The following is a 25770-nucleotide window of genomic DNA, read 5'->3' on the forward strand; positions in this document are numbered from 1 at the left end:
TGATTAAAGATGCATATTATAATCCCTAGAGCAACAGATAAAAATATAGTTTAAAAAAAGATTAATCTAAGAAAAGGCAAGAAAGCAGCATGAAAGGCAAAAAGAACAGAGGAAAACCAATAAAAAACAAAGTTATGCACCATACAACAGTATTTCTGTCAGTGATGAACTGCATATATGACATTGGTCCCATAAGATTGTAAATTTAGTACAGCCTAAGTGTACATTGTTTGTAAAGTCTACAGTAGAAGACAGTAATGTCCTAGGCCTTCACATTCACTCATTGACGGACCCAGAGCAACTTCCAGTACTGTAAGTTTCACATGGTAAATGCTCTATATAGATATACCATTTTTAAATCTTTTATACCATATATTTACTGTATCTTTTCTGTGTTTAGATACACAAATACTTACCATTATCTTCCCATTGCCTACAGTATTTAATAGAGTATCATTCTGTACAGCTTTCTAGTCTAGGAGCAATCAGCTACACACATATAGCACAGGTGTGTAGTCGGCTGTAGCATCTAGGTTTGCATAAGTACACACTATGATGTTTGCACAATGATGAAATCACATAACTCATTTCTCAGAATGTATCCCACCATTAAGTGACACATGACTGTAATAAAATGATAGACTTAAATCCATCAATATCAACAATTGCATTAAATATAATAGTGATAAATGCCTCAGTTAAAGGGCAAAGATTGTTGACAGAGATAAAAAAGAAAAACAAGACCTAACTATGCTGCATACAAGAGATACATTGCAGGCCGGGCGCGGTGGCTCAAGCCTGTAATCCCAGCACTTTGGGAGGCTGAGACGGGCGGATCACAAGGTCAGGAGATCGAGACCATCCTGGCTAACACGGTGAAACCCCGACTCTACTAAAAAATACAAAAAACTAGCTGGGCGAGGTGGCGGGCGCCTGTAGTCCCAGCTACTCGGGAGGCTGAGGCAGGAGAATGGTGTAAACCCAGGAGGCGGAGCTTGCAGTGAGCTGAGATCTGGCCACTGCACTCCAGCCTGGGCGACAGAGCGAGACTCCGTCTCAAAAAAAAAAAAAAAAAAGAGATACATTGCAAAAATAGAATAACTACAATAAGCTCAAAGTAAAAGGATAGAAAAAGATACACCAGGTAAATATTAACTGTAAAAAATTTTGTAAGTTTTCATTAATGTTGATGTAGACTTCAAAACAGAGTGTTACAAAAAAATAAAAAAGAAAAATATATGTAATTATTTTGATACTTATTCATATGATAATACTTATATTGCTATAAAAGTTAAGAATAAAAGGGCCAATTCATAAAGAAAATATAACAATCTTCAACGTGTATTTCGAGCCATCAAGTGTTGGTCTGTCAGGACAATAAGCCAACTGAAAGCAACAATCCAGCCTTTATTTACTTACTATGACCTTGCAAGCAGGAGGTACCAGTTTACTGGGGTGTAGTTTTTCCCCATGGAATGGTACTGGGCGAGAGTTAACTGAATGCAGTGTAGATGGGAGAATTGTCTCAATGCCAAGGAATCCTAAACAAAAGGCTCTTTCTCTCTTTATGGACCTATGGGCCAGGGGGAAGAAGAGAGGGCAGGTCTTCTAGCAGCGGAAAGATACTGAGTCAAAGTGGAGAGGTGTCTCAACAAAGTCCCCTGAAAAAAGGCCTCTACATGAAGGTGTTGGGTTAGGAATGCCGATATGCATATGAGCATGGCTCTCCTAAGAGTCCTAAGTCCTTGACTGCAACTCACTGTAGAAAACTGATGAATTGGCTATGCACCAAGGTGTGAGGAGGTGATATGGTTTGGATGTTTGTCATCTCCAAATCTCATGTTGAAATGTGACTCCCAGTATTGGAGGTGGGGCCTGGTGGGTGGTGTTTGTTTGATGGGGACAAAACTCACATGAATGATTTAGCACCATCCCCTTGGTAATAAGTGAGTTCTCACTCCAAGTTCACACCAGATCTTGTTGTTTAAAAGTGTGTGGTACCTCCCACCCCGCTCCCACTCTTGCCGTGTGATGAGCTTGCTCCTGCTTTGTGCTTTGCCTTTCGACATGATTATAAGCTTCCTGAGGCCCTCACCAGAAGCCAAGCTGATGTTGATGTCATGCTTGTACAGCCTGCAGAACCATGAGCCAATTAAACTTCTTTTCTTAATAAATGACCCAACCTCAGATATTTCTTTATAATGATTCAAGAACAAAATAATACAGGAGAGCAACTTCTCTCCATTAGTCCTGCCAGACAAAGCCTTATAATTGTCTGTGGTCAGACACGAAGATCTACAGATAGGAGTTTGATCTGGAAGTCAGACTCCTCAATGAATGAAACTTATAATAAATTTCAAAGTAAATTCAATAAAACTAAAATGTATAGAACTAAAAGGAGAAACTGGCATATCATACTTAGAGACTTTACTTTTTTTCTATAGTTAATGGAGCAAATAGATAAAATATATCAGTAAGAGTGTACAGTTGACCCTTGAACAGCATAAGTTTGAACAGCGCAGATCTACTTATATGAGGATTTTCTTCCATCTTTGCCAGCCTGAAATAGCAAGATCAATCCCTCCTGTTCCTTGTCCTCCTCAGTCTACCCAACATTAAGGGGATGAGGAGGAAGACCTTTTTGATGATCCACTTAATGAATAGTAAATATGCTTTCTCTTTTTTATAATTTTCTTAATAACATTTCCTATTCTCTAGCTTACTTTATTGTAAGAATACAGCATATTTTATATATATATATGTGAAATGTTTGTTAATCAGCTGTTTATGTTATTGGTAAGGTCTCTGGTCAACAGTAGGCTATCAGTAGTTAAGTTTTGGGGGAATCAAAAGATACATGTCGATTTTCAAATGCATCGGGGTCGGCACCCCTAACCTTTACATTGTTCAAGGGTCATCCCTACTTGACCTAATAAACACTTTCAGCACACTATTGCCAAGAACTACAGAATGGATGTTCCTTTAAAGTACTCATGGAACCTGTGCCATAAAATAATTCTTAATAAATTTTAGAAAATAAAATCACACATAATATAGTCTCTGGTCATGCCAGAATTAAATGAGAAAGAGATAACAAAAAGATACCAGAAAATCTTCCATGTATTTGGAAATTTAAAATATACTAAGTAACAATTGATTTAAAGAAAAATCACAAGATAATTAGATAATATTCTGATTTTAAAAATGGTAAAAGCACAATGTATCACATCTTGTGGAGCCTCTTCTACTTCCATCCCTTGGTTCCCAGATCCAGATATTCTAAATGCAACCCAAACATATAATGGGAGAAACTAGTCACTGTGCAAAACATATACCACATCCTATAAGATGGCACCCCATACTCCCAACGTTGTCTCTCAGATGGTCCTTAAAAATGAGTCCCTATTAGGCCATGATAACTTTGTGTAAGGCAGACACTTCTAGATCAGTGTTCCTCAAACTTTTTTAAATTATCCCCCAAATAAACTTTTAAGATATTTTTTCCTAACCATTATAGTATCTAATTTTTTTTTAACCTCTGTCATTCAAAAGATACCCGGATGGCTAGATAGTAGAAAGGAGAGTTTTATTAGCAATATTGGCTTGCAAGCTAGGAAGAGAAAGTCTCCAGCATAGACCAAAGGTGCTCTGTCTTTGCAGAGGGAAAAGACAGGTTGGGTTATATGCCTGGCAAGGTTTGTACAGTCATAAATATTCAGCGGGTTTGAAGGGAAAGCTATACATATTTATGAAGGGAGCAGAGTACATGCATGATGGGCAAACATCCACATAACATACAGCCGTGTTCACTTTGGGGCTGAGTTTTAGCATTAAAAAGAGGTGGAATTTGGCTCTTTACATCAAAAGGTGAAGTATAGGATGCAAAGAGTTTGTGTGTAGCCTTTATAAGCTGCTGAAACTGGTTTAAGGTCTGCAGTAGCTCATCAGAAGAGAATGTTTATAAGGCTGATCCCCTGTCCAATCAGAGTTGCAGTGGTCTGGGTTGTAAATCAGAGTTAGGATAACTTGCCTGAAAACTCTTATTGTTAAGGAGGTTGGTGAGTGGTGAGAGTGTGGTTATTCTTGTAAGAATTTAGAAATGTGTCATGCCAGTCAGAGCCTGAATCCTCCTCCCATAGGTTAACTTTGTTTCCTTAATCTTTGGGTCTGTCCTGATTGATAAAAAGGCACCTAACTTGGTCTCTCAGATCACACTCCCTAAAACCAATTTTTGCCTTTTTAGGGGGCAGTATCTCTCCTGTTGATAATGTATGTTCTATATGATACGGTAAAGAATAATACTAATACAAGCTAGTTCCATGGGAATTAGTTCCTTGGTACATTTCTTTAGCCATAAAATGTGTGTTCCTTGGTCAGAAGGATATTATATGTTGTACATGATGTCGATATGGTAAATGAGTCACTCTGTAAGTTCACAGATAGCTATGCTGGCAGAAGCACTGAGGACCGGAAAGGCAAATCTGGAATACATGTCTAGTTCAGTTAGAATAAATTGTTATGTGCTCCAGGATAGAACGCATTGAAAACCACTCCAGAAATTAACCTCACTACTGCAGTCATAACCTTTATAATAGTGTGTTGAATGGCTATCAGCTGGTCTCTTTTCTCAATTACTCCACTACTTTCTCAATGGACTTCTATATAAAGCGGTTTTGGTAACAGGTATGGAGGTTATGCTTGGAATCGACATCAAAGACTAATGATAATCTGGCTTCCACCACTGCCAAGTGCCCAACAAACAATAGCAAAGGCTAATGTTAAACCCTTGGTAGAGAAGCATTCTCTTTCTAGAGATCAGTAATCTGCCTGGTAGGAAATCGATTACAGTGCTCCCACCCAATGAACACTTGTACCTTATTCCTGCTGTCTCCCTTGCCCTCATATGCAAAGGTTGGAATCTCCTTGATTGACATCTATCTTGAGACCCACAAATTCTTGATTGCCTTTTAACCTAACATTTGATTGCACTGTTTACCATGAAAACGTTCCCAAGTATTGAGGGTGACTTTTTAATTCCTGCCCAGAATTCATGACTATTGAGAAGGAAAGAAATAACTTTTACTCTATCTATATAAAATAAACAAAGAACTTGTTTTCTTATACTTCTAAATGCTCATAAAATGGAATAATATAAATTATAAATGAAGTCAATCCTTCCACATCTATAATTGTTCATATCATCAGGAATCTAACTGTATATCCCAAATAATAAGTTTTCAAGCAAAAATATAGTCTATGATTTATAATTATCCTCCTTTTAGGTTTAGGGGGAATTCTTGAGTAATTAATGCCTTTGGAGTCTTAATATCTGTTTTGGAATGCTCAAATCGAAACAAAGTAGAAGAGCAGGACTCAGTCAAATCTAGATTTGGGGACTTAATGATAGTTGGTGAAAACAAGTTGAGTCTGTTTTCCTCATATGGTCTGAGGATAGGTTAGGGTAACCCACATTTATACTGGAGCTTTGCATTTGTTTCCAAGTGATTCAGCTAAACACCATGTAGATTTTCCATTAGGTAATAGAATGTCCTTTCTTGAAATAGCTGTAGCCCAAAAAGCTGTGTCGTGTGAGAATGAAGTCAGAGAATTAATAAGGAGATCTGTACAGAGTACCTTGATCAATTTCTGAGGAGAAATGTATAATAAAGGATGGATCAAGGTCACATTTCCTGATGTCACTCCCTTTGAGGAAGAGTCTGGCAGAACTGGGCCAACAGCGCCCAAGGGAAATGGGAGTTTGAAGCAATTATCTAAATAATTCAGACAAAAAGGCACACTTGGGCTTTGAAAGTCACCCATATGTGGAGAAGGGGAATCTAAATGTATTGCATCTTGTTAGGAAAGTATTAAAGTATCTCTTGGACACACATATTGATATTGACAAAAAGGAGAAGTTTTATCACTGGAAAAACTAGCCTCATCTACATTAATCATATTAAATAAATGCTCAGTTTTCTTTCTAGTTTGCCCTATAGATAGTCCTTTTACCCACATAAGAAGTACCAATAGTGTTCTTATATTCTAGCAATTATAATCCAGTGTTTCTAAAATGATTTCCTCACTAAGTCTCATGACTTTTAATCTGTAAGAAAAAATATCAGTGTAGCTGATATGGATACAAAATAAAGCAGGAATAGAAAATGAAAGAGCATCACCCATTTAATTCTGGAAAATAAAAAGACTTCACAAGCTATAAAAAAATCATTTTATTCACAGGGTACATTTACAAATTTTCTCCAAGTAAGGGAGGTAGAGAAATTGAGACTTACTGAACCTTCTCACTGCCAGCCATAATTACAATGAACACACCAAAGAAAAAGACATGTTTTTACAGCAAACCTCCTCCTATGACATTGCATTTAGATTCGGTGGAAAGAAGCAAGTCAGCAGAACCAACAGAGATAGATACTAATTTTTCTAGTCACACTGTAGAAAGTACCAATTAAAGTTTTCTTTTCTACCTGCAACATTTTGTATGAAACTCTACAAAAAGAATTGAAGCACACTGATTTTCTCCACACTTTCTGCCAATGGAGGTTGGCTTTAATAGAAAGAAGCAATTCTATATACTCTTCAAAGGTGATTTCAATTTTATAGTCTAATCTAAATTTTTTCCCAGAATTATTATATCCGTGAATTAGTAGTCAGATTATATTACATGAGAAAAAATGATGTTTAAATTTTTCTTATCTCCAGGCTCAAACTTTGCTCTTGAGAAACAGTTTGCACACATGTGGAATAATATTAAAATGTGCCATAATAGAGTTAGAGAGACCAAAACGACACCTTTCTTCCCGAGTGCTTTTAGACCAACTATGCTGCATGGTAACTGGAATTCTAGTAATATTTCAGACTTGTTAAAGATTAAGCAGGCTTTTTGATGGAACTGTATTTGTTCTCTTCTCTCTGGTGTCTCTAAGATGTACCCTAGTGGCCATCAGTCATCCTAAATTGTGAATCCTGTATATTAGTTATAAGGGGAGTGTCTATAGGAACCTATCAACAAGAGAGCCCAGCGGTGCTTAAGACTGAATGAAAAGCAGTGAGCTTGATTCCTTGCTTCTGGTGTTTGCTGGAGAAACAAACATTAATCCTCTTGCAGTTATCACCTAAAGAGCTTCCTTCTAGAAGGTTCTACAACTTCAATAAAGGATATTTACATACTATTATCAGACTTCTCCAAGGCCTATATACTATTGTTCATTTCTATAAAATAGTCACATTTGCTACATTTATAGGACTTCTTGATAATAATGATACAACTTGGAACAGACACGGTTACATCTCTAAAGTGACAGAGGTACACGAAGGAAACACATAAGGAAGTAGGGGTCAAGCCAGAAAAAGTTAAGGCACCCTCTGCCACTTCCCACTCCCACTGAATCAGCCATCTCCCTCTTCTCCACGGGTAAAGGGCTTATGTGTGTGTGTTGTATACACTAGAAAATGCATCTAAGTCAGCTCAAGTAATCTTGGATACAAAAGCCTGTTACTGAAGTAATTGTGGAGGCAAAGTTAGAACCTCCTGTTCTAACTCTAGCTATGCATAGCCCACTTTCCAAGGGTGAGGGTCAACATGACACTTCCTGCTATCACTGCCTCAACATGACAGGAGATCTAAATAATAATCTTATTTGGGGAATATGTGCCAAAGTACAGACAAAAAAAGGCTATGAAAACAGGAGCGTGGGGCCAGGCGCGGTGGCTCACGCCTGTAATCCCAGCACTTTGGGAGGCTGAGGCGGGCGGATCACCTGAGGTCAGGAGTTTGAGACCAGCCTGACCAACATGGAGAAACTCCGTCTCTGCTACAAATAGGAAATTATCCGGGCGAGGTGGCGCATGCCTGTAGTCCCAACTACTCCAGAGGCTGAGGCAGGAGAATCGCTTGAACCTGGGAGGCGAAGGTTGCCGTGAGCCGAGATCACGCCATTGCACTCCAGCCTGGGCAACAAGAGCAAAAAACTCCGTCTCAACAAAAAAAGAAAAAGAAAACAGGAGTGTTGTTTCACTGAGATCAAACTCCCCGGAGAGCACCTCTCGGAAATGGACAGCAAAGGGTGGAGCCTTGAGACTGTCATGGTCCGAGTGGATAAGCAGGTACCACTCTGTTCTCTCCGTCAGCATCTCACAATCTGGCTGTCACACTGCTTCCTCTAGCATCTTCTCTCTCTCTCTCTCTCTCTCTCTCTCTCTCTCTCTCTCTCTCTCTCTCTCTCGTTTTTTGTTTTTTGTAACCAGGGAAAAGCAGGAACACACAGTCCCCCATGACCACAAATTACGCGGGCAACTTTCCCACATTTGGGGAAATCGCAGGGGTCAGCACATCAGGTGTGCAATGGATAAGCCTCACCCAGAGAGAGAAAACTATCCATTATTAACCATAACAGCTGGATGACAAGATATTCCCTTTAAAATATTTCAAAAAAGTTCCATTCTTGAGGCTCCCCTCAAGGTCAACAGCCTCTTTCTTGCTTCCTGCTGAACTCTCTTCTGAGATCACTCTCAATCATCCTTTCAAATTAAAACAAGATCTTCTCTCTCTTTTTTTTTCAGTTTGGTTAAACCTTTTTTTATTACAATTTTCTGTTTTTCTTACTCTGCAGATAAAATAGACATTAACTGATTCTTAGTTTTCTTTGCCTTGGATTAAATCACATCTCTTAGATGTTTATCGGTATTGTGCGAAGCATATATTTTAAAAATAAACATTAAGAGAAAGTTTAATTACATAGAAGCAGAAAGAGGCAGGACCAATATATTTGGATATTATTCTATAAAATTCTCAGACAGCTTGGCATCATTGCTTATATCCCACAGCTTCAACAAGAAAAAAATTATGTGAAAGAATTTTAGCACAATATAGAGATCAATAGAAACACAGAAGAGTGACCATAAAATATAATTCCTCTTCTGTGCTTTAAAAAGTTATAGTCATGGGCTTTGACTGTCTGGCAAATGCTCACAGGTATGTCAATTTATAATAAGGTAAGTCAATTTATAATATGGTAGTTATTCCTTATGTTTTAGAGACAGAAGAAATCAGAAATGTTGGCACCAGAGAAAGCAAATTAGAGGGAAACAGAAACATGTATTTTCCCTTATTGAAATGGTGAGCAGAGGCTGTGTTATGCTTGAATAAGCTTTTCATTCATGCTCTTGCTTCAATCTCTCACCCCTAAGACGTATGTAAAAAATTCAAAAGACAAGTCTGGGCTGAGGGTAAAGCAGATGGTATCCATTTTCTTATGATAGAAGGAAAAAAACCTACAACAATTATAGATTCAAGTCTCCTTCCACTTGCAAAATAGAAATTTTGTAGTGCTCAATCTAAATATTGTGGCCTCATATTTAGGAGTTTATAAACAGATGCTCTGGGCTTCAGACTTCCTGTGAGTTAGTCTCTAGGACTTTTAAAGAAGCTATGTAGAAACTGGTGGAATATTTGATATCTCCCTAGCTTCAAGGACCCAGACTATCCATATGAATGAGGGGGAAAAGCTCCACTTTAGAATTGCTGGCAGGGCTGGCAGGGCTATAACTAGGTCGGGGTGATCAGACTCTGCCACAAGACACCCAAATTTAGACAGCACGAGTTTAAGCAAAAACAAAACAGTTTAAGGCAGTGTAAAATTTTGAGGTCCTCAGCGAATTTCCACACTACCTCTCTAGTCACAATGCTACTAGCTCAACTTTGGAGCCAAGGCAGCTCTCCTGGGAAAGGACAGAGACTGATTATGCTGAAAAGCCAAGGTTAAGGGTAGAGACCACTCTGCCCTTTTACATCCTGAGAGCATGGGGCGAGGGTCATCTCCTCCTTTCAACTTGCCTCACCCTCCTCCTAGCACATAGTGGAATGAAGTTGCTAGTTATATGTACTGCTGACTTTATTAGAGGCTTTGACCTAGGTTGCAAGTACCTTGAAATTGTTAACCCACTTCTACCACTTCCAGCCCTGATGTGTGCCCAACAAAATTCATATAACCTGAGAGTCGACCTATATGATGGGAAGATAAAGAAAGAAAAAGCATAATATTAGTCTCAGTCCTTATTCCTCCACAAGCTTGTCCTCAAGTTCATATAAACATCCTTAACAGCTCTTGATCTTTGGAATTCTACAAATATAGAGCATATATTACCTGGTGCTGGTGGGAAAGTATTTACACAACACACTGAACATTTCCTAAAGTTTTCAGCGGACTGGTAACATTCCCCTCCCCCTTAGGTCCCTCCCGACAAGGATTTGTCAGTGAAAAAATTTCACAAAGTCGATATTTCAAACAAAGAAATTAAAACTCTGGATGGCTGACTTTCTATTAATAAAGAAATAAAAAACTGTATATAATAAAGTTATAAAACTGGAATATATAACTGCTGACGAAAAGAAATGGTATCAATATTGTTTCCATTTTGAATCATCTATAACACTCTTGTAAAGCCCTTGACTAATCCAAGGATATTTTTGGCAAATTTAAAATCCCAGGATTTTTTCAGTTATTTTCCATTTCAAGCCATGTTATCCAGATTGCTTCAGGTACAAGTTATATATAGCCTAAGCAATTTTTTTAGCCAAGAGAAAGACATGAGACATCACAAAGCCAAACACAGTATTGTCTGAACATGTGCCATTTGGGATCATTTACTTCCTACCCTTGTGAAGACAGATAAAAGTGAATTGTACAGAAGCAAAATCCAGTGAGCACTTCCTTAACTTCTTACATGAGAATTATGCAGTTTAGATGCACAATTTTGTATAAACTTTTGGCAAAATACTCTATACAAAGCATATGTGTCTGTGAGTCATTGTCCATATAAAAATCTTTCATATAAACATTACTTTTCTTAATTATGGAATGACTTAATCCTTCACCTATCTTAATTTTACTGAAGTGTGATTAAAATTAAAGAGGCCATCCTTAGTCATGATCTTGGAATCAATGCAATTCTCAAATCAAGGCTAACAAAAACTAAAATCCTATCAGGATACTAGTTTTTAGCCTCTTCACCCTTCCTTTTGCCCCCATGGAGCAGCCAAATTTTTATGACCACACAACTATTTTTTAAATTAGTCTGATGGTACAAAGAGATGCCCCTTCTTGGCAGGTGCATCATCAAAAGTGATTAAAGATTTTCTTATTGAGTGTCTTCTGAGCTGAATTTTAAGGGTCAGTGATTTCAAAATGTAATTGATCAAATCTGGAAAAGTACCAGGCCCAATTCTGAAGGTCTTAATTTCAGATAAACAAAGAAAGACAGTGGGAGCTTAGAATTGAAGATCTTAATAATAATAGAGTATTCTAGAGCACTCTACAGGATGATTCTAGCAAGGTCCTTACTTAGGAACACATAACACAGTAAGGATAGAGATGCCTAACTTCATGACACAAGCACACACACACATACACACACACACACACACTTCTATCTAACCTATTATGGCCAAAAGGCATATGTATGGCATATCTAGTGAGTTGTAATCTACAGTAAGAAAATATTTTCATTAAATTGTAGTCATAGTTTGAATGCTGTGAGGGTATATGTCTATCTTTAAGTGAAGACAAAGTGGAACAACCAAAATTTCATTTTGGTCTAATCCAGGGTGTCTCAACCTTGGTACTACTGACATCTCAGCCTGGATAATTATTTTGTTGTGAGAGGCTGACTTGTGCATTGTAAGATCTTTAGCAGAATCCCTAACTTCTACTAATTACATGCTATCAGCACCCTCGAGTCATGAAAACAAAAAATGTCTCTGGTCTCCAGACATTGCCAAATGTCACCAGAGAGGGATAAGGAATCATCCCAGCTGAGAAGAACTGGTCTAATCAAACATCACCAGCACTGGCCATTTCTGTTTTGCCCTTCAGAACCCACATGAAATAGTTTCACAAGTTTGTAAACTAAAAATTTTATATAAACCTACTGCATAAATCTATCCCAGGCATCATAACAAGATGAAAAATTTTCACATAATATTTTTTCTCTTCCTTCCTTCCTTCCTTCTCCTTTTTTTTTTTTTTTTTTTTTTTTGAGATGAGATCTTGCCCTGTCACCCAGGCTGGAGTGCAGTGGCATGATCTTGGCTCACTGCAACCTCCACTTCCCGAGTTTAAGATATTCTAGTCCAGATAATATTTTCAGTGGAACTGTGATGTATGGGCTTTATGGAGCTCATTAATTACATTTTAACAATTAAAGTACTAATCTGAGTAACACATACTTTATTAACTTTTATATGTGTTTTTGTTAAGGCTTTTACATTTTTAATGGTATACTAGTGAAAATGTGTTCTTTTTTAGGTAACTACTAAATAATAATAGCTCAAAAGAGGGAACATATTCAAAGTTTCACTCAAAGTGAATATTTAACACAGTTTCCTCATGGTACATTCTCACGTTTTTGTTGCTGTATAGCAAACCAGTTCTCCAATAGAATCAATACTCTCAAATTCTTAACTTTCTAAGTAACAATATAATCTGCACTATCAATAAATCATATTTTAAATGCTAATTTTTATAATAACTTCAATATTTAATTGCATTTAGAAATGGTCTACTTCAATGATGTAGAATTTTGCCAAGGGCTTTCTTACATTGATGTCATGTTAAATTAACCCATCAAAAAATACCAGCCATTATTGTTTACATAGTAACATGGTATGCCAAGTTTTTACTGTTAAAATTAAACTAAAACTTTTTGGTACAATTTACCTAAAATTTGGTGACATTTAAAATAATAAAGAGATTGAGTTCCAGTGTCTCATTTTAGCTTAAGACATTCCAAAGTATGAAGACAACGAAAGGTTTCCTTTACCCTTCTCTGAAATGTAAACACTTTTGGATGCTTGTAATCTGTCAGTAGAGTTTTCTTGCTGTGTATCAAAGCTAGTGTAAAAAGCTAAGTAGTCCTACCTGCTACTAAGGAAATAAATAGCTACTAATTCACATCTTTTTACTTGTACAAACTATACCTTGTGTGACCATGCTCAACACCAAGCCCATTCATGAGATTTTGGGTAAAATCAGGATGAGTAAGATAATTCTGCTCATTCCGGGTAAGCATTTGGGGGTAAGACTTGCATCTCGTGCTGCTGTGGGTATTATGTGCAGTAACCAGTGAGCTTGGTTGTCTTATATCAACATGTAATAGTGCATAACACATTTGTGATTCTCCAACACTGGTTACAAATTTTTGCCATACCGGGTCATATGAGTTCAGCTTTCATAGTTGCACAGAAATGAGCTTTAACTTTGTGTGTATGTATGTGTGTGTCTACATGTTTGTATATATGCATTCTTGCATGTATGCACACATGTCCTTTATCTTGCAGTGAATATGCCACAGTAGATAGAAAAGGGATTTGTCTTCTGGTCTGTCTTCCACAGACACTAAGCTTTCCATCATTGTGCTTTACTGTATTTCTGAATATTGAATTATGAAGACAATTATGCCAATTTACAAATAAATAATGCACTCATATTGGTAGTCTTTTGCACTAAAATAAAAATCACAATGCAAACAGGCTTACATAATGCAGACCTAAAATTGGGTTTATGTCCTAAATTCTGAGGAAGGAAAGTGGCTCCTGTTATCCAGACTATGAATCAACACAATCTAAATTCAATAATGCTTCACATTGTCTCTGTAGAGTTGACAAAAGAGGAAGAAGCAATTCTTATGTAAAATTTTAAAAATAGAGGGGAGCTATAGTTAATATAGACGTGGCTCAACAAATCACAATTATCAGCTGTAACATTTTGTATCTTTATTACTCAGGAAGGGATTTTTTAAATCTACCCACCCACTTCCCCTAAAGAGGGCAAAAATAAATAATAATTTTTTAAAAAACCTACAGTTCTAAAGCCAGTCTTAATAAGACAGATTCTTATTAATATTATTAAGCCAGTTTGTGTTGACAATCAGCAACACTTTTACCCCAACATTTTCTTTATTCTATATTGATTGGTTCCTCAGCCCTAACAACTCAAGTCTGTCTTGTTTTTGAACTGCATCTTCTAGATTTGAACCATGTGCTTTACCAACAGCATTTCACCAGCATTTTACTAGTTGCAAATCTGCCATGTGCTATAAAGTATTTCACAGGATGTTTCATTTCTTATTTGTCCTCCAAGCCAACACTGAAAGTAAAGTTTTGCTTGGATCTTCATCGTTCCTTTCCTGTTTTTCCAAGGGCCCATGCAAACCCATGAAACAACTTAACCATTCCCTCTTGGAGTCATGTAGAAAACCTAACAAAAATACCCTGGTTCAGTCCTTTCTTCTTCCATTGTCCCTAGGAAGTGGGCTGGAGTGAGGTATCTTCACATGGGTCCAACTGCATTCTCAGTGCACCAATTTTATGAAGATACCAGAGTTGGAGAAATTCCTCGGGCATGGCATGGAAGCCAGAAAAGGGTAAGACGTTATCATAGTAGTGGTGGCTGATGGGCTGCTCATGCATATTCACAGAGAAGGGCCAGAAGCCATAGATGGCCACCTCTTCACAGAGACCCAGAGCTGCGCTCACCAGAAAAAGTCCTGTGGACAGGCGCTTGGCATGGATTCCTCTACTTTTCCAGAACTTTCCAATGCTACGCAGAAAGTTGGGGTTGGCAAACAGCACTGTTTGATTGGCACCAACATCTGACAGTGTATAATAAACCCGCAAAGATGGCTCTGTTCCTGTCTTCATAGAAAAGGCAGGCATGTAGATGTAACTGTGGTTATAGATTTTCATGTTGTCCACAAATGTCTTTCTGGACCACAGAAGGTTCTGAAACCTATTAAAGAAAAAAAAAATGGTTCAATTAAACCTAGAGAAAAAGAAACTCACTAAAACCCACTCTGCTGTCTTCTGGTGACCGTGATACCTCAAATCATCTCAATGAAACACATAAAAAACACTTTATTCGTATTTAAAATCCTCCTTGAACTTATCAATTATCTCTCATCAAATAGCCTGGCTTTTCCCCTGACCCCAACTTCTTAAACACAGTTAACATTCGTTAATGGGGCTCCCTCTGAACTCAAATGCATTACACATTTGTTCTCTTCCAGGATGTTTCTGCCTGAAATGTAAAATGGTTTAATTCTCATAAATTCCTAAAGGTTGTTGGCTGGAATTTTGATGAAAGGTACTTAGGCGGTCTAACGTAAGCACAGGAGTGGTTTCTTCATCTGCATATCAAAGGAATCACTTCTAAGATGCCTCTTCCCACTGAAATTCTATGATTCTATAAATATTCAGATTCATCAATGCTACAACTATAGTATTACATGGAAAAAGAAAAGCTTGTTACTATTACAAAATAATGCAGGGAGTTGCCCATATTGCTTGCTCCAAAGAACTCTACTTTCCTATGTTCTTTCAGTTTGGATTACATGAAATTCTAATGCAGTTGTAGAAACAAAGATACAAATAAGTACAATATAATGTTCTAAATACAATGTTCATATTTGTATAAAGTATTATGGAATACAGATGAAAAAAATAACTCTGACTTGAAAGAGGGAGTGTGGCCCAAGAAAGCTACAGAGCCGGAATAACATTTAAATACACTTCTTATAAGGAAGCAACAGAAAGAACAGCAACTGAACTCGAAGAGACACTTTGGTTATAGGCAAGAGTGCACAATATACTGAGGCAATGACAAGGATTCCCTGTCCCTAGAATGTGGGAGGTGCTAATGGCAGGGGCAGTGGCTGAAGACAAGGCACTCTTCGAAAAACCTCTTATATCTGTTTTGTTTGCTTGAACGTCACATGTGGTGATGGGAAATCTTCACAGCAGTTACTACTTACAGCACTTCTGACAACTGTCAGTCTGTGTAAAAAAAAGGTACTCTAATAGACTAGAAGATTACCTTGGAAGGAAGTGGCTGGTAGCCTGGAGACCAGGTAAGAGGTTGCTAATATACTCAAGTTAAAAAAAAAAGAAAGAAAGAGAGAGAGAGAAAGAGAGGGAGTGCGAAGGGTAGAGGGAGAGAAAAGCAACAAACTAGACTAGGGCCTTGCAACTTTTAATTCCTTTGACCACGGGAGCTGCCCATCTTGGGTTATGTGCAGGTGGAGCAGCAACATCAAAGAATGAACTGAGCCACAACTAGCAGAGGAAAGTCTGGCCTGACATGTTGGCAGGCTCATCATAATTAGGTGAAATTAAAGTTCTGAATACACAAATCCACAGGATTGTAGTAGAAATCAGTGTTATTTACTCTGCCTGCCCAGAAAGGTATGGTTCTCAAGGCCAGAAGGAAGGGAAATCTCTCAAGTTGTCTTCATATCCTTGATCCAGTAGCCTGCTTTCTTGATCCAGTAGCCTGCTTTATCAATTTTCCCTGGGCCCTGATACAGAAGTAATAACAGGATCTTTAGTTAGATTCACTTTAACTTAGAAGGACCCATGGAAGCACATTCAACCATATCTGGAGCTGGGCCAGCCTCTCTCCCAGGAATACAAATTCCTGCTTCCCAACTTCCAGATGGGCTCTGCTCAGCAATTCTTTTCTCCCTTCCATTGCCCACTAATGTCTTCCACTCTCTTCCTGAAATACCAGTGCTTTCCCAATCATATAGACACACCATGCAGATAACCTCCTACTCCTTTTGAGCCATTGGTTCTGACACTTTAGTTAGAATATCCCAGAGAGTTCATTAATATCACAGCTTCCTGGGTTCTGATGAGAGTGATCCAGGGGCTGAATTTTTGCCCAGTACTCCTGGGTAATCTGACACAGGTGGGACATACTTATTTAGAAGATCAAAGCATCAGTGTAAGCTGTCTGGCTTTCTGCATCCATCCATCACCACCTTTTTCTCTATATCTTCTAATGACATCCTTACTGCCATTCTAAGAAGTGCTCCATTTTCCCCTCTGTATCTTGAGACAAGCTGTTTAACATATCCTGAAGAACTCATGTTCCAAAGTGGGTCTCTCCTCTTTAAAAAAAAATTCAATCTCTCCATCTCGACTGAATTATTTCCTCTGTCTTCTACATATGGTTAGAACTTTCCCCTTCAACTTTACTAAGGTATATTTTACAAATAAAAATTGTGTATATTTAAGGTGTGCAATGTGGTGTTTTGATATACACATACACTGTGAAATGATTACAAAAGCAGGTTAGAACTTAAAAACACTCTTCTTAATATGCTCACACTGTTCCCAGTGCTACATTCTCGTTCTGTCATTTCACCATCAACCTTCTAGAGCAGTTAGGATACCTCTATTGCTTTCCTTGCTTGCTTCCATTCCCTCCTTATTCCTGTACAGAACGGCTCCCATTTCACAGGGCCCTGCTGGCTGATGGAACTGATCCCCGTCTCTGTAGTGGACTACATACTAGTGGAGAATTACATGCTGCTTCAATAAAGTCAGGATGATTGATTTTCTGTTTCCTGTCTTAAAGCCAACTGATTAGTCTTGAAGGGAGGAGCTTTCCCTCTCTGAGTTTTCACTTTGAAAATGAACACACAGCTTGAATTTACTACAGTCCTAATTTTATTGACACTGTTATTATTTTTACCTCTCCCATTCTGTGACAAATGACATTATTATTTAAGAATTCAATTCAATTCAATAATTGTTATGGTACACTGAATATGTTTAATAATATCCTGATCAAGAGTTTAATGGGGTTGGTATTGAATTTTATTACATTATCGCAAAATTCAGCTGGAATAAGAAAAGAGGGGTGCTCCAGTTTGTCTCTCCAGCCTCATACTCAGCTACTCCTCATGTCCTCACCCTATGCCTCAGCCATCCCTGTGTGTGTACCTGTCCACAATTTTTATTGCATATATAGATTCATTTTTGCTGATCTAGTCACTGCCCTGGTGAAGTTGTGTCTATAAATCAAGACCCAACTTAAGATTTCCTTTATTAGGCTTATTCCTTCCTTCCAACTTAAGCTTTCAAAAGTCTTCTTTGAATTCCTGAATAATAATTGCTCATACTCTTTAAGACTATGTACTCCTTGAAAACAAAGGATGAGTCCTATTCATCCTTTAATTTTTATAACCTAGCTCAGAATATTTGTGTACTATATGAATAGAAAACTACTAAACAATAATGTTTAAACATAAAAAAGAAATCAGACCAGCCTATGAATTAAGAATAAAAATGAAGTAAGATCAGCCCATATATTATTAAAATAGAAATGATTAATTTATAATCAATATGAGCATAAAAAGAAAAACAAAAACAGAGTAGAAAGCACAAAAGTGTACCACATTTTACAAAGGAATTGAATATGTGATAATGGGGGAAAAACCAATAAGATTTTTCTAATTACTTAATAAACAATATTGAGATAGTTAGCTAACAATTTGGAAATCTGAGAGGGAACAGATTCATACTTCACGAGACAATTACCAAATAATTTTAAGATAAGTAAGATAGATATTTAAAATCTAGCCGGCAAAGCGACTCAGGTCTACAATCCTAGCACTTTAGGCAGCTGAGGTGGGAGGATCACTTGAGGCCAGGAATTCGAGACCAGCCTGGGCAACCATCTCAATAAATTATGAGTAAATATTCAGTAAAATCTATGCTACAAAAAAACTAAAAAAGAATCGAACTTATCAGACATTTGCAAAATATATTTCAACAAAGGAAAATATTGACAACATTGATTATGTCATGATGTGAAATTTCATTACCATGAAGAATAAGATAACTAAAGTAAAAAGGGAATTACTCCAAGAAATATTTACAGCAAATATGACAAACATAAATCGGTATCAATAAACTGTAGTGTCTGAATATATTGATACATTGATATGAAAATAGACAATTAATCTAGAAGGAATTTCAATTAAAAATGTTAAAGCATTTGGTTACAGTTACAAGATGCAAACTGAATACAAAAGGGAATATTAACAGAATAGAAAGAAACACAATAAAGAGTGAGGGTCCAGCTCTCACCTCCTATGACAAATCTCTAGAAATAGGGGAAAATCAGTTTTGAAAAGTCCATCTCCATTCTGAAAATAAGAAAGAAAGCAAACCTCAGTGGATCCTGAATCTAGGTTACCTCAAAAAAACAGACAGCTTACCAAAGGAAACCAGAGCATGAAGTAACTTGTTGAGCATTCCTCTAAAAGGCAGCAGTAGCAGTGCCCTATGCCTGGAGGCAGGAGATACTAGCGAAAGTGGTGTCTAACAGCAATCAGCAAGGTTATTGTTCGGATTATGGGGTAGCAGAGATACCCAGGTGGGCTGAACTCTAAAATCCTGCACTGATCAATTATCACCGTGTATATGGAAGGAGGTGTCAGTTTCCAGGCAGGAAAAGTGGGTATGTGTCCAGAAAGCTGGCTCATCCCAGGGAAATGGAATTCTCAACTCATACAATATCAGCAGTCAGGCCTATAGTTCCCAAGTGGAATACCGGCACTGAGTAGCCCAAGGAGGTGACCTACAAGCAGTAACATTTGGGAACCGCCCAAGAGAAAGCAACGTTGCCACCTTCTCAACCCAGAGTAAAACCCACCTGTTGGTAGGTACAGTCTCTGCATAGAGCTTCCAGTCACCAAACAAGAACACACAGGCAAGCTCAGAAGACACTGATGGATAGTGTCCAACACAAGAGTCAGAGCAGAGGGACTCACATTCAAGGGGCAGAGGAAAACTCTTAAACATCTATAATTAGTTTGTTTACTCATGCTCATGGCTACCACATCTGGACTAGGATGATATAAAAAGAAAAAGCATTTAGGTAATAAGAAAGTGCTGTCGGCAATTTAAAAAATATAACAAAAGGTGGATTTGGGTAAAGGAAAGCTCCAGAAATATAGCTATACAGTAGGCCTAGAAAGCCATCAATCAGGTTCAAGTAAGAGAAAAATACAGCTCCAGATGAACGTCTCAACAGAAACAAACAGTGCCCCAGATAAACCAATGTGCAGCAGAGATGGAAGAGCTGCACTTTCAAAGGATTCTAGAGATGGATTCACGACCGCTGCATGGAAGGGCTTTATGTGCTCTGGGAGAAAATTTAAATGTGGACAGGCTGTCAATTCCTGTAATAAACTTTTTATCTCAGATGTGAACTACACTTAGGTAGACACTGACTATTGATTTGATTGTGATGTATCTGGATGGAGAGGTCAAGAAAGTATAAGTGTATAAGGTAGTCAGCCGTGCTGTGAGGAGCACATGAAGAGAACTCAGTCTATTTTTCCATAAGAGATCAACAGACAAGCTGAAATTTTAAGAATTGTAATTAAGCATGTTGTTTTCACATGTGACAAGAAAAAAAACAGCTGAAGAAGTTGAAAGGTATAGATTCTTGGAACATAACTTGGAGAAGTGGGGGGGGGATCTGAGACAGGAGATTGCTGGTTTTCATTTTGAACTTTGTCATATGAGTTAATTTTTCCACGTATGTGTATTATTTTGGTAAAAACAGAAATTTAATGTTTAAAATTATAAAAAAGATAAGACAATTTTTGTTGACCAAGTTCACAAGACTACCAAAATAATAATAGTCAAGAAAGTTTAAATACCTAGCATGATAGCTTTTAAAAATATATATAGTTAAACCAATAAAAACTACAGATAGAAATTCACAAGTCCACAATCATAGTGAGTTTTCAATTTTAAAATATATTATTTAAAACACATAAAATAGAAAATTTCTAGCCAGGCACAGTGCCTCATGCCTACAATCCCAGCACTTTGAGAGGCCAATGTGGGCAGATCATGAGGTCAGGAGTTCGAGACCAGCCTGGCCAATATGGTGAAATCCCATCTTTACTAAAAATACAAAAATTAGCCGGGTGTGGTGGCAGGTGCCTGTAGTCCCAGGTCAGGAGACTGAGGCAGAAGAATCGCTTGAACCCAGGAGGGAGAGGTTGCAGTGAGCCAAGATCGTGCCACTGCACTCCAGCTTTGGCGACAGACCAAGGCTCTGTCTCAAAAAAAAAACAAAAAACAAACATCATGTTACAAAAGAAAAAGCAATAATAAAACAATTATCATCATATGGGTCACACTGATCAAAAATGTAAAAAAAAAATGAGAAGTCTGCTGGGCACAGTGGCTCACACCTGTAATCCCAGCACTTTGGGAGGCCGAGGTGGGCAGATCACAAGGTCAAGAGATCGAGACCACAGTGAAACCCTCTCTCTACTAAAAATACCAAAAAAAAAAAAAAAAAAAAAAAATTGGCCGGGCATGCTGGTGGGTGCCTGTAGTCCCAGCTACTTGGGAGACTGAGGCAGGAGAATGGCGTGAACCCGGGAGGCGGAGTTTGCAGTGAGCCGAGATTGCTCCACTACACTCCAGCCTGGGCGACAGAGTGAGACTCCGTTTCAAAAAAAAAAAAAAAACAGAAGTCAACGACATAAAAATACACACACACACTGCACTAGAAAAAATTTTTAAAAACATATTTCAATTATGTATATAAGGGGAAATCTGTCACTAGTTGAAGATGCTATAATTACCTATCTAGAATATACAAAAGAATCAACTGAAAAAAATATTTATTGGAATCAATAGAGTCTTAGCTTCCCTATACAGCAGGAATCATATATTAAAATAATACAACAAAACAAAAATTTCATTGTTAATAGCAACAAAGCCCCCAAACACTTTGAAACAAGGCTAAAAATAAATACAACATTTTTATGGGGACAATAATGAACATTGAAAGATGTCTCCCCATATAAATTTGTAGGTTCAAACGCAATCTCTACAAAAATCCCAACATTATTTTGAAGTAAAATTTGATTTTACTTCAGATTTAACTTATCATTAAGATAATTCTAAACATCATATGGGAGGTATAAATTAGTATGTATACTGACAATAATTTTGGACAAAAGAATAACAGAAAACTTAACTTACCAATGTCAAAACTGATTATAAAACTATAATAATAAAAACACTATGGAACTCACGCAAAAATAAACCAGGTATGATGAAACAGGAGAATGAGTCTTAAAATGTACCTAAGCATTTTTGGAGATTTCCTTTATGCTAAAAGTAACATTTCAAACTAATTCATAAAAATCTACTATTCCATACATTGTACTGGGTCTACTGGCTAGCCAATAATAGAAAATAAGATAAATTCCTACCTCACACTGTCCCAAAAATTAAGCTCCAGATGGAATAATCATATACCATAAAATTAGAAGAAAATATAAGAAAATGTCTTTAAGACCTTTAGGACACAAAAGACAATGTAAACATGAGGCAATTCCTTAGCAAAAATCCATAAAAGATTGTTAAACATGACAGCTTTATAATGAAAGTCTTCCACAAACATATTTTTAAAGAGACAAGCAGCAGATTGGGTTGAAAATATTTACAACATACATGACAAGGGATTAGTATCCAGGATACAAATGATAAAAATCAGTAACAAATACGGCAAATAGCACCATATAACAAGACAGTAGTATCCAGAACACAAACCATAAAAATTAATAACAAACATGCAAATATCACAATGGATAAATGAACAACGACGTAGAACTGCCAAGTCCGAGATGAGGAAATTCAAAGGGCCAATATGCATATTAAAATAAGCACAACCTCACTAGCATTCAAGTTATGACAAAACTATATAGCAAATTAACAGTTTTCCACACATCTGACTGGTACAAATTAAGGAAATTGATAATAACAAAGAAACCTGTGAGACACAGTACACTTTTATGCTTCAAATGGGAGTATGAGTTGCTACTGACAGCTGGGAAAGTGATTTTGCATTTCAAATATGCACACCTACTGACCCTGCATTTCCAGTTCTCAGCTGGTGCCTTTCATATTTGCAGGGCACCATCCATCACTTCTTTCAGGTCTTGGCTCAAATGAAAGCTCTTCATAGAAGCCTTTACTGACACCTACTCTCTCATCTTTGTTTTCTTTCTCTATGTTTTTTACAACATCTTTATTGTATTTTTTGTATTTTCTTTCTAAGATGTATTTTACATATACATCTTCACCGTCTCTGTTGTATTTCTTTTATCATACATAATGTTTTATTACATATACATGTCTTCATTTATGTTTGTCTCCTCTTACATGTTCACAAGAAGGATTATTTTGTTTACTATTAAATCCTCTCAACCAAGAAAGGTGCCTGGCACATGGCACTAAGTAAATATCCATGAATGTTTGCTGGAGGATGCAGATTAGGAATCACCTAAATGCCATCACTAGTAGAATGCCAAATAAGTTACATTATATCCATATTATGATACATGGCAATTTTTTTAAATGACGCAACTCTAATTTACATTGAAATGGAAATATTTCCAAGACAAATGTTACATAGAAACATGAAGAAGTTGCAGAATTACTACTGCAATTTGTATAGTGGATTATCATATATACATATCATAAAAGATAAAGATAAAAATTTTCTATAGTTACATATACATATGTAAGTGCATGGGAGAATGTTGGAGATACACATAAAACTGAAAACAATGGTTACCTCCAGGGAGAGCAGTGGTATGGAGGTAGTGCTAAGGGTCTCTGTGTAGAAAAAACAAATTCAAAGTGATTTTTCTGTTCTATCACTCAACACCAATCAACACAGAAAACTTCTGTGACCTATGTGTGGGTTTCTTCCCCCACACATCGAACAAGCAATTTACAGCGGACACCAGCTGGGGGTCCTCCAATTCAATTCCAACATTATCTACCTAGAGATAGAGTCAGATCCCACAAGACACCCCTCAACCCCTTGGACGTCAGTTGCAAGTCTGGGCCTCCAGAACTTCTGACCAGCCGGCTTCACATTGAGGTTCCTTCAATCTCTTCTTTACTTTGGATTAATTTGCTAAAGTAACTCACAAATCTCAGGCAAACATTCACATTTACTGGTTTATTATAAAGAGTATTACTGCTAAATGAAGTTTAGTCTAAAGCTGCCTCTTTACATATTCTAGGTTCAGCCTAAAGATTTCTGTATACACAGTGAACTGTAACTTAACAGGATGTGTAAACAGACCATAACCTACTCTTGTACCAATCACCAAGTTTCAGCCAAAGGTGGCCAACCGTTCCAGCTGTGTTCGAGTAAGACAAACACCAAGCTGTAACCAATCATGCTGTTTCTGTACCTCAGCTCAACTTTCTGCATGTCACTTTCCTTTTTCTGACCATAAATTCTCTCAGAAAACACAGCAGCATGGAGTTGCTCTGAACCATTTCTGATTCTAGGGGCTGCCTGATTCATGAGTCTTTACTCAATTACGCTCGGTTAAATTTAATTTGTCTAAAGTTTTCCTTTTAACAATACAAAGGATACAGAGGGAGAGAGATGCACAGGGCAATGTATCGAGGAAGGAGTGTGCAACCCCTCCAGGAACTTTCACATGTTCAGCTATCCAGAAGCTCTTCAAACCCTGTCCCATTAGGTTTTTATGGAGGCTTCATTACATAGCCACGATTGATTGAACCACTGGCCATTGGTGATCACCTCAACCTTCGGCCTCTCTCTCCTCCCTAGAGACTGGGGAATGGGCTAAAAGTCTCAATCCTCTAATCATACCTTGGTCTTTCCTGTGATCAGCTCCCAGCCTGAAGCTACCTAGGGGCTGTCAACCATGATTGCATGCTAATAATTGGCTAATCATTAGCATACAAAATACATCACCTTGTGGAGATTCTAAGGATTTTAGGGGTTGTATGTGATGAAATAGGTTGAAGATCAAATACGTATTTCACAGGGCCAAAGCCTTATCTGTAATGATTTTAATTTTTTAGAAGGTGAATATATGTATGTTACTTGTGTTATTAAATACGTCCTTTTAAAAGCTTAGGCTCTTTAGTAATCCTATAAATGCAAAGTAAACCAATTGTGATTTTCTAATTTACTTTTTTCTTTTTTTTGAGATGGTGTCTTGCTCGCTCTGTCACCCAGACTGGAGTGCAGTGGTGCGATCTTGGTTCACTGCAACCTCCACCTCCCGGGTCCAAGTGCTTCTCCTGCATCAGCCTCCCGAGTAGCTGGGACTTCAGGCGCCTGCCACCATGCCCAGCTAATTTTGTATTTTTAGTAGAGACGGGGTTTCGCCAAGTTGGCCAGGCTGATCTTGAACTCCTGACCGCAGGTGATCCACACACCTCGGCCTCCCAAAGTGCTGGGATTACAGGCATGAGCCACTGCACCTGGCCCTAATTTACTATTTTTAACACAATGATAAATGAGGATAATGGAGTACTTTTATTCTTTTGATTTTTAAATATTATTATAATGTCTGTGCAGTATAAAACACATTTATAAAAAATAAGTCATATACATTTTCAAGTTAATTATCTACTAAGCATATTGCATTTTAAAAGTCCCCTTTTTTTACACAGCATATTTATTCTACTTTTTTCTGTATAATAACTTTAATTTGAACACTTCCTTTATTTACTTCTAATTCAAATGCTTCAGCAATTTTCCAATGGGTTAATTCATTTCCTCATATTATTTACTTGCTTTTCTAATATTTGGGGACCATTTTCCATGTTCACGGCTGCTTACTGTCATTTTTCTGTCTCTTTGAGCAGCTGTTTGTTTACCCAGCTGTTACTTCCTTTCCTTCTGTCAATGAATGTTAATTTTATGTTGATTTACAATACTTTCCTCCTCCGTACCTTCTCATTTTATGGGTGTGTTTCTTCCACAGGAAAGTATTTTACCAGATTGCAATGAACATTCTATGTCAAGCTATTCCATTGATAGACAAGACACGAACTGCCTTTAAAAAAATTTGTAACAGTGAGAGAAATCTAAC

At 37.4% G+C, this 25770-nt stretch overlaps 1 protein-coding gene across 2 annotated transcripts in view; it reads right to left on the reverse strand.

Annotated features, from left to right (window-relative positions):
* Positions 1-6216: 6216 nt before the first annotated feature.
* Positions 6217-25770, reverse strand: part of ST8SIA1 (ST8 alpha-N-acetyl-neuraminide alpha-2,8-sialyltransferase 1) — a 144174-nt gene continuing 124620 nt past the window's right edge. For both annotated transcript variants that reach the window (XM_050747645.1, XM_050747644.1), the window contains exon 5: positions 6217-14801. In XM_050747645.1, coding sequence (XP_050603602.1) covers positions 14315-14801 — 487 coding nt within the window. In that variant the 3' untranslated portion in view covers positions 6217-14314. The remainder of the gene's footprint in view (positions 14802-25770) is intronic.

Source organism: Macaca thibetana, chromosome 11, assembly GCF_024542745.1.
Source record: "Macaca thibetana thibetana isolate TM-01 chromosome 11, ASM2454274v1, whole genome shotgun sequence".
In the NCBI taxonomy this organism is placed as follows: Eukaryota; Metazoa; Chordata; class Mammalia; order Primates; family Cercopithecidae; genus Macaca; species Macaca thibetana.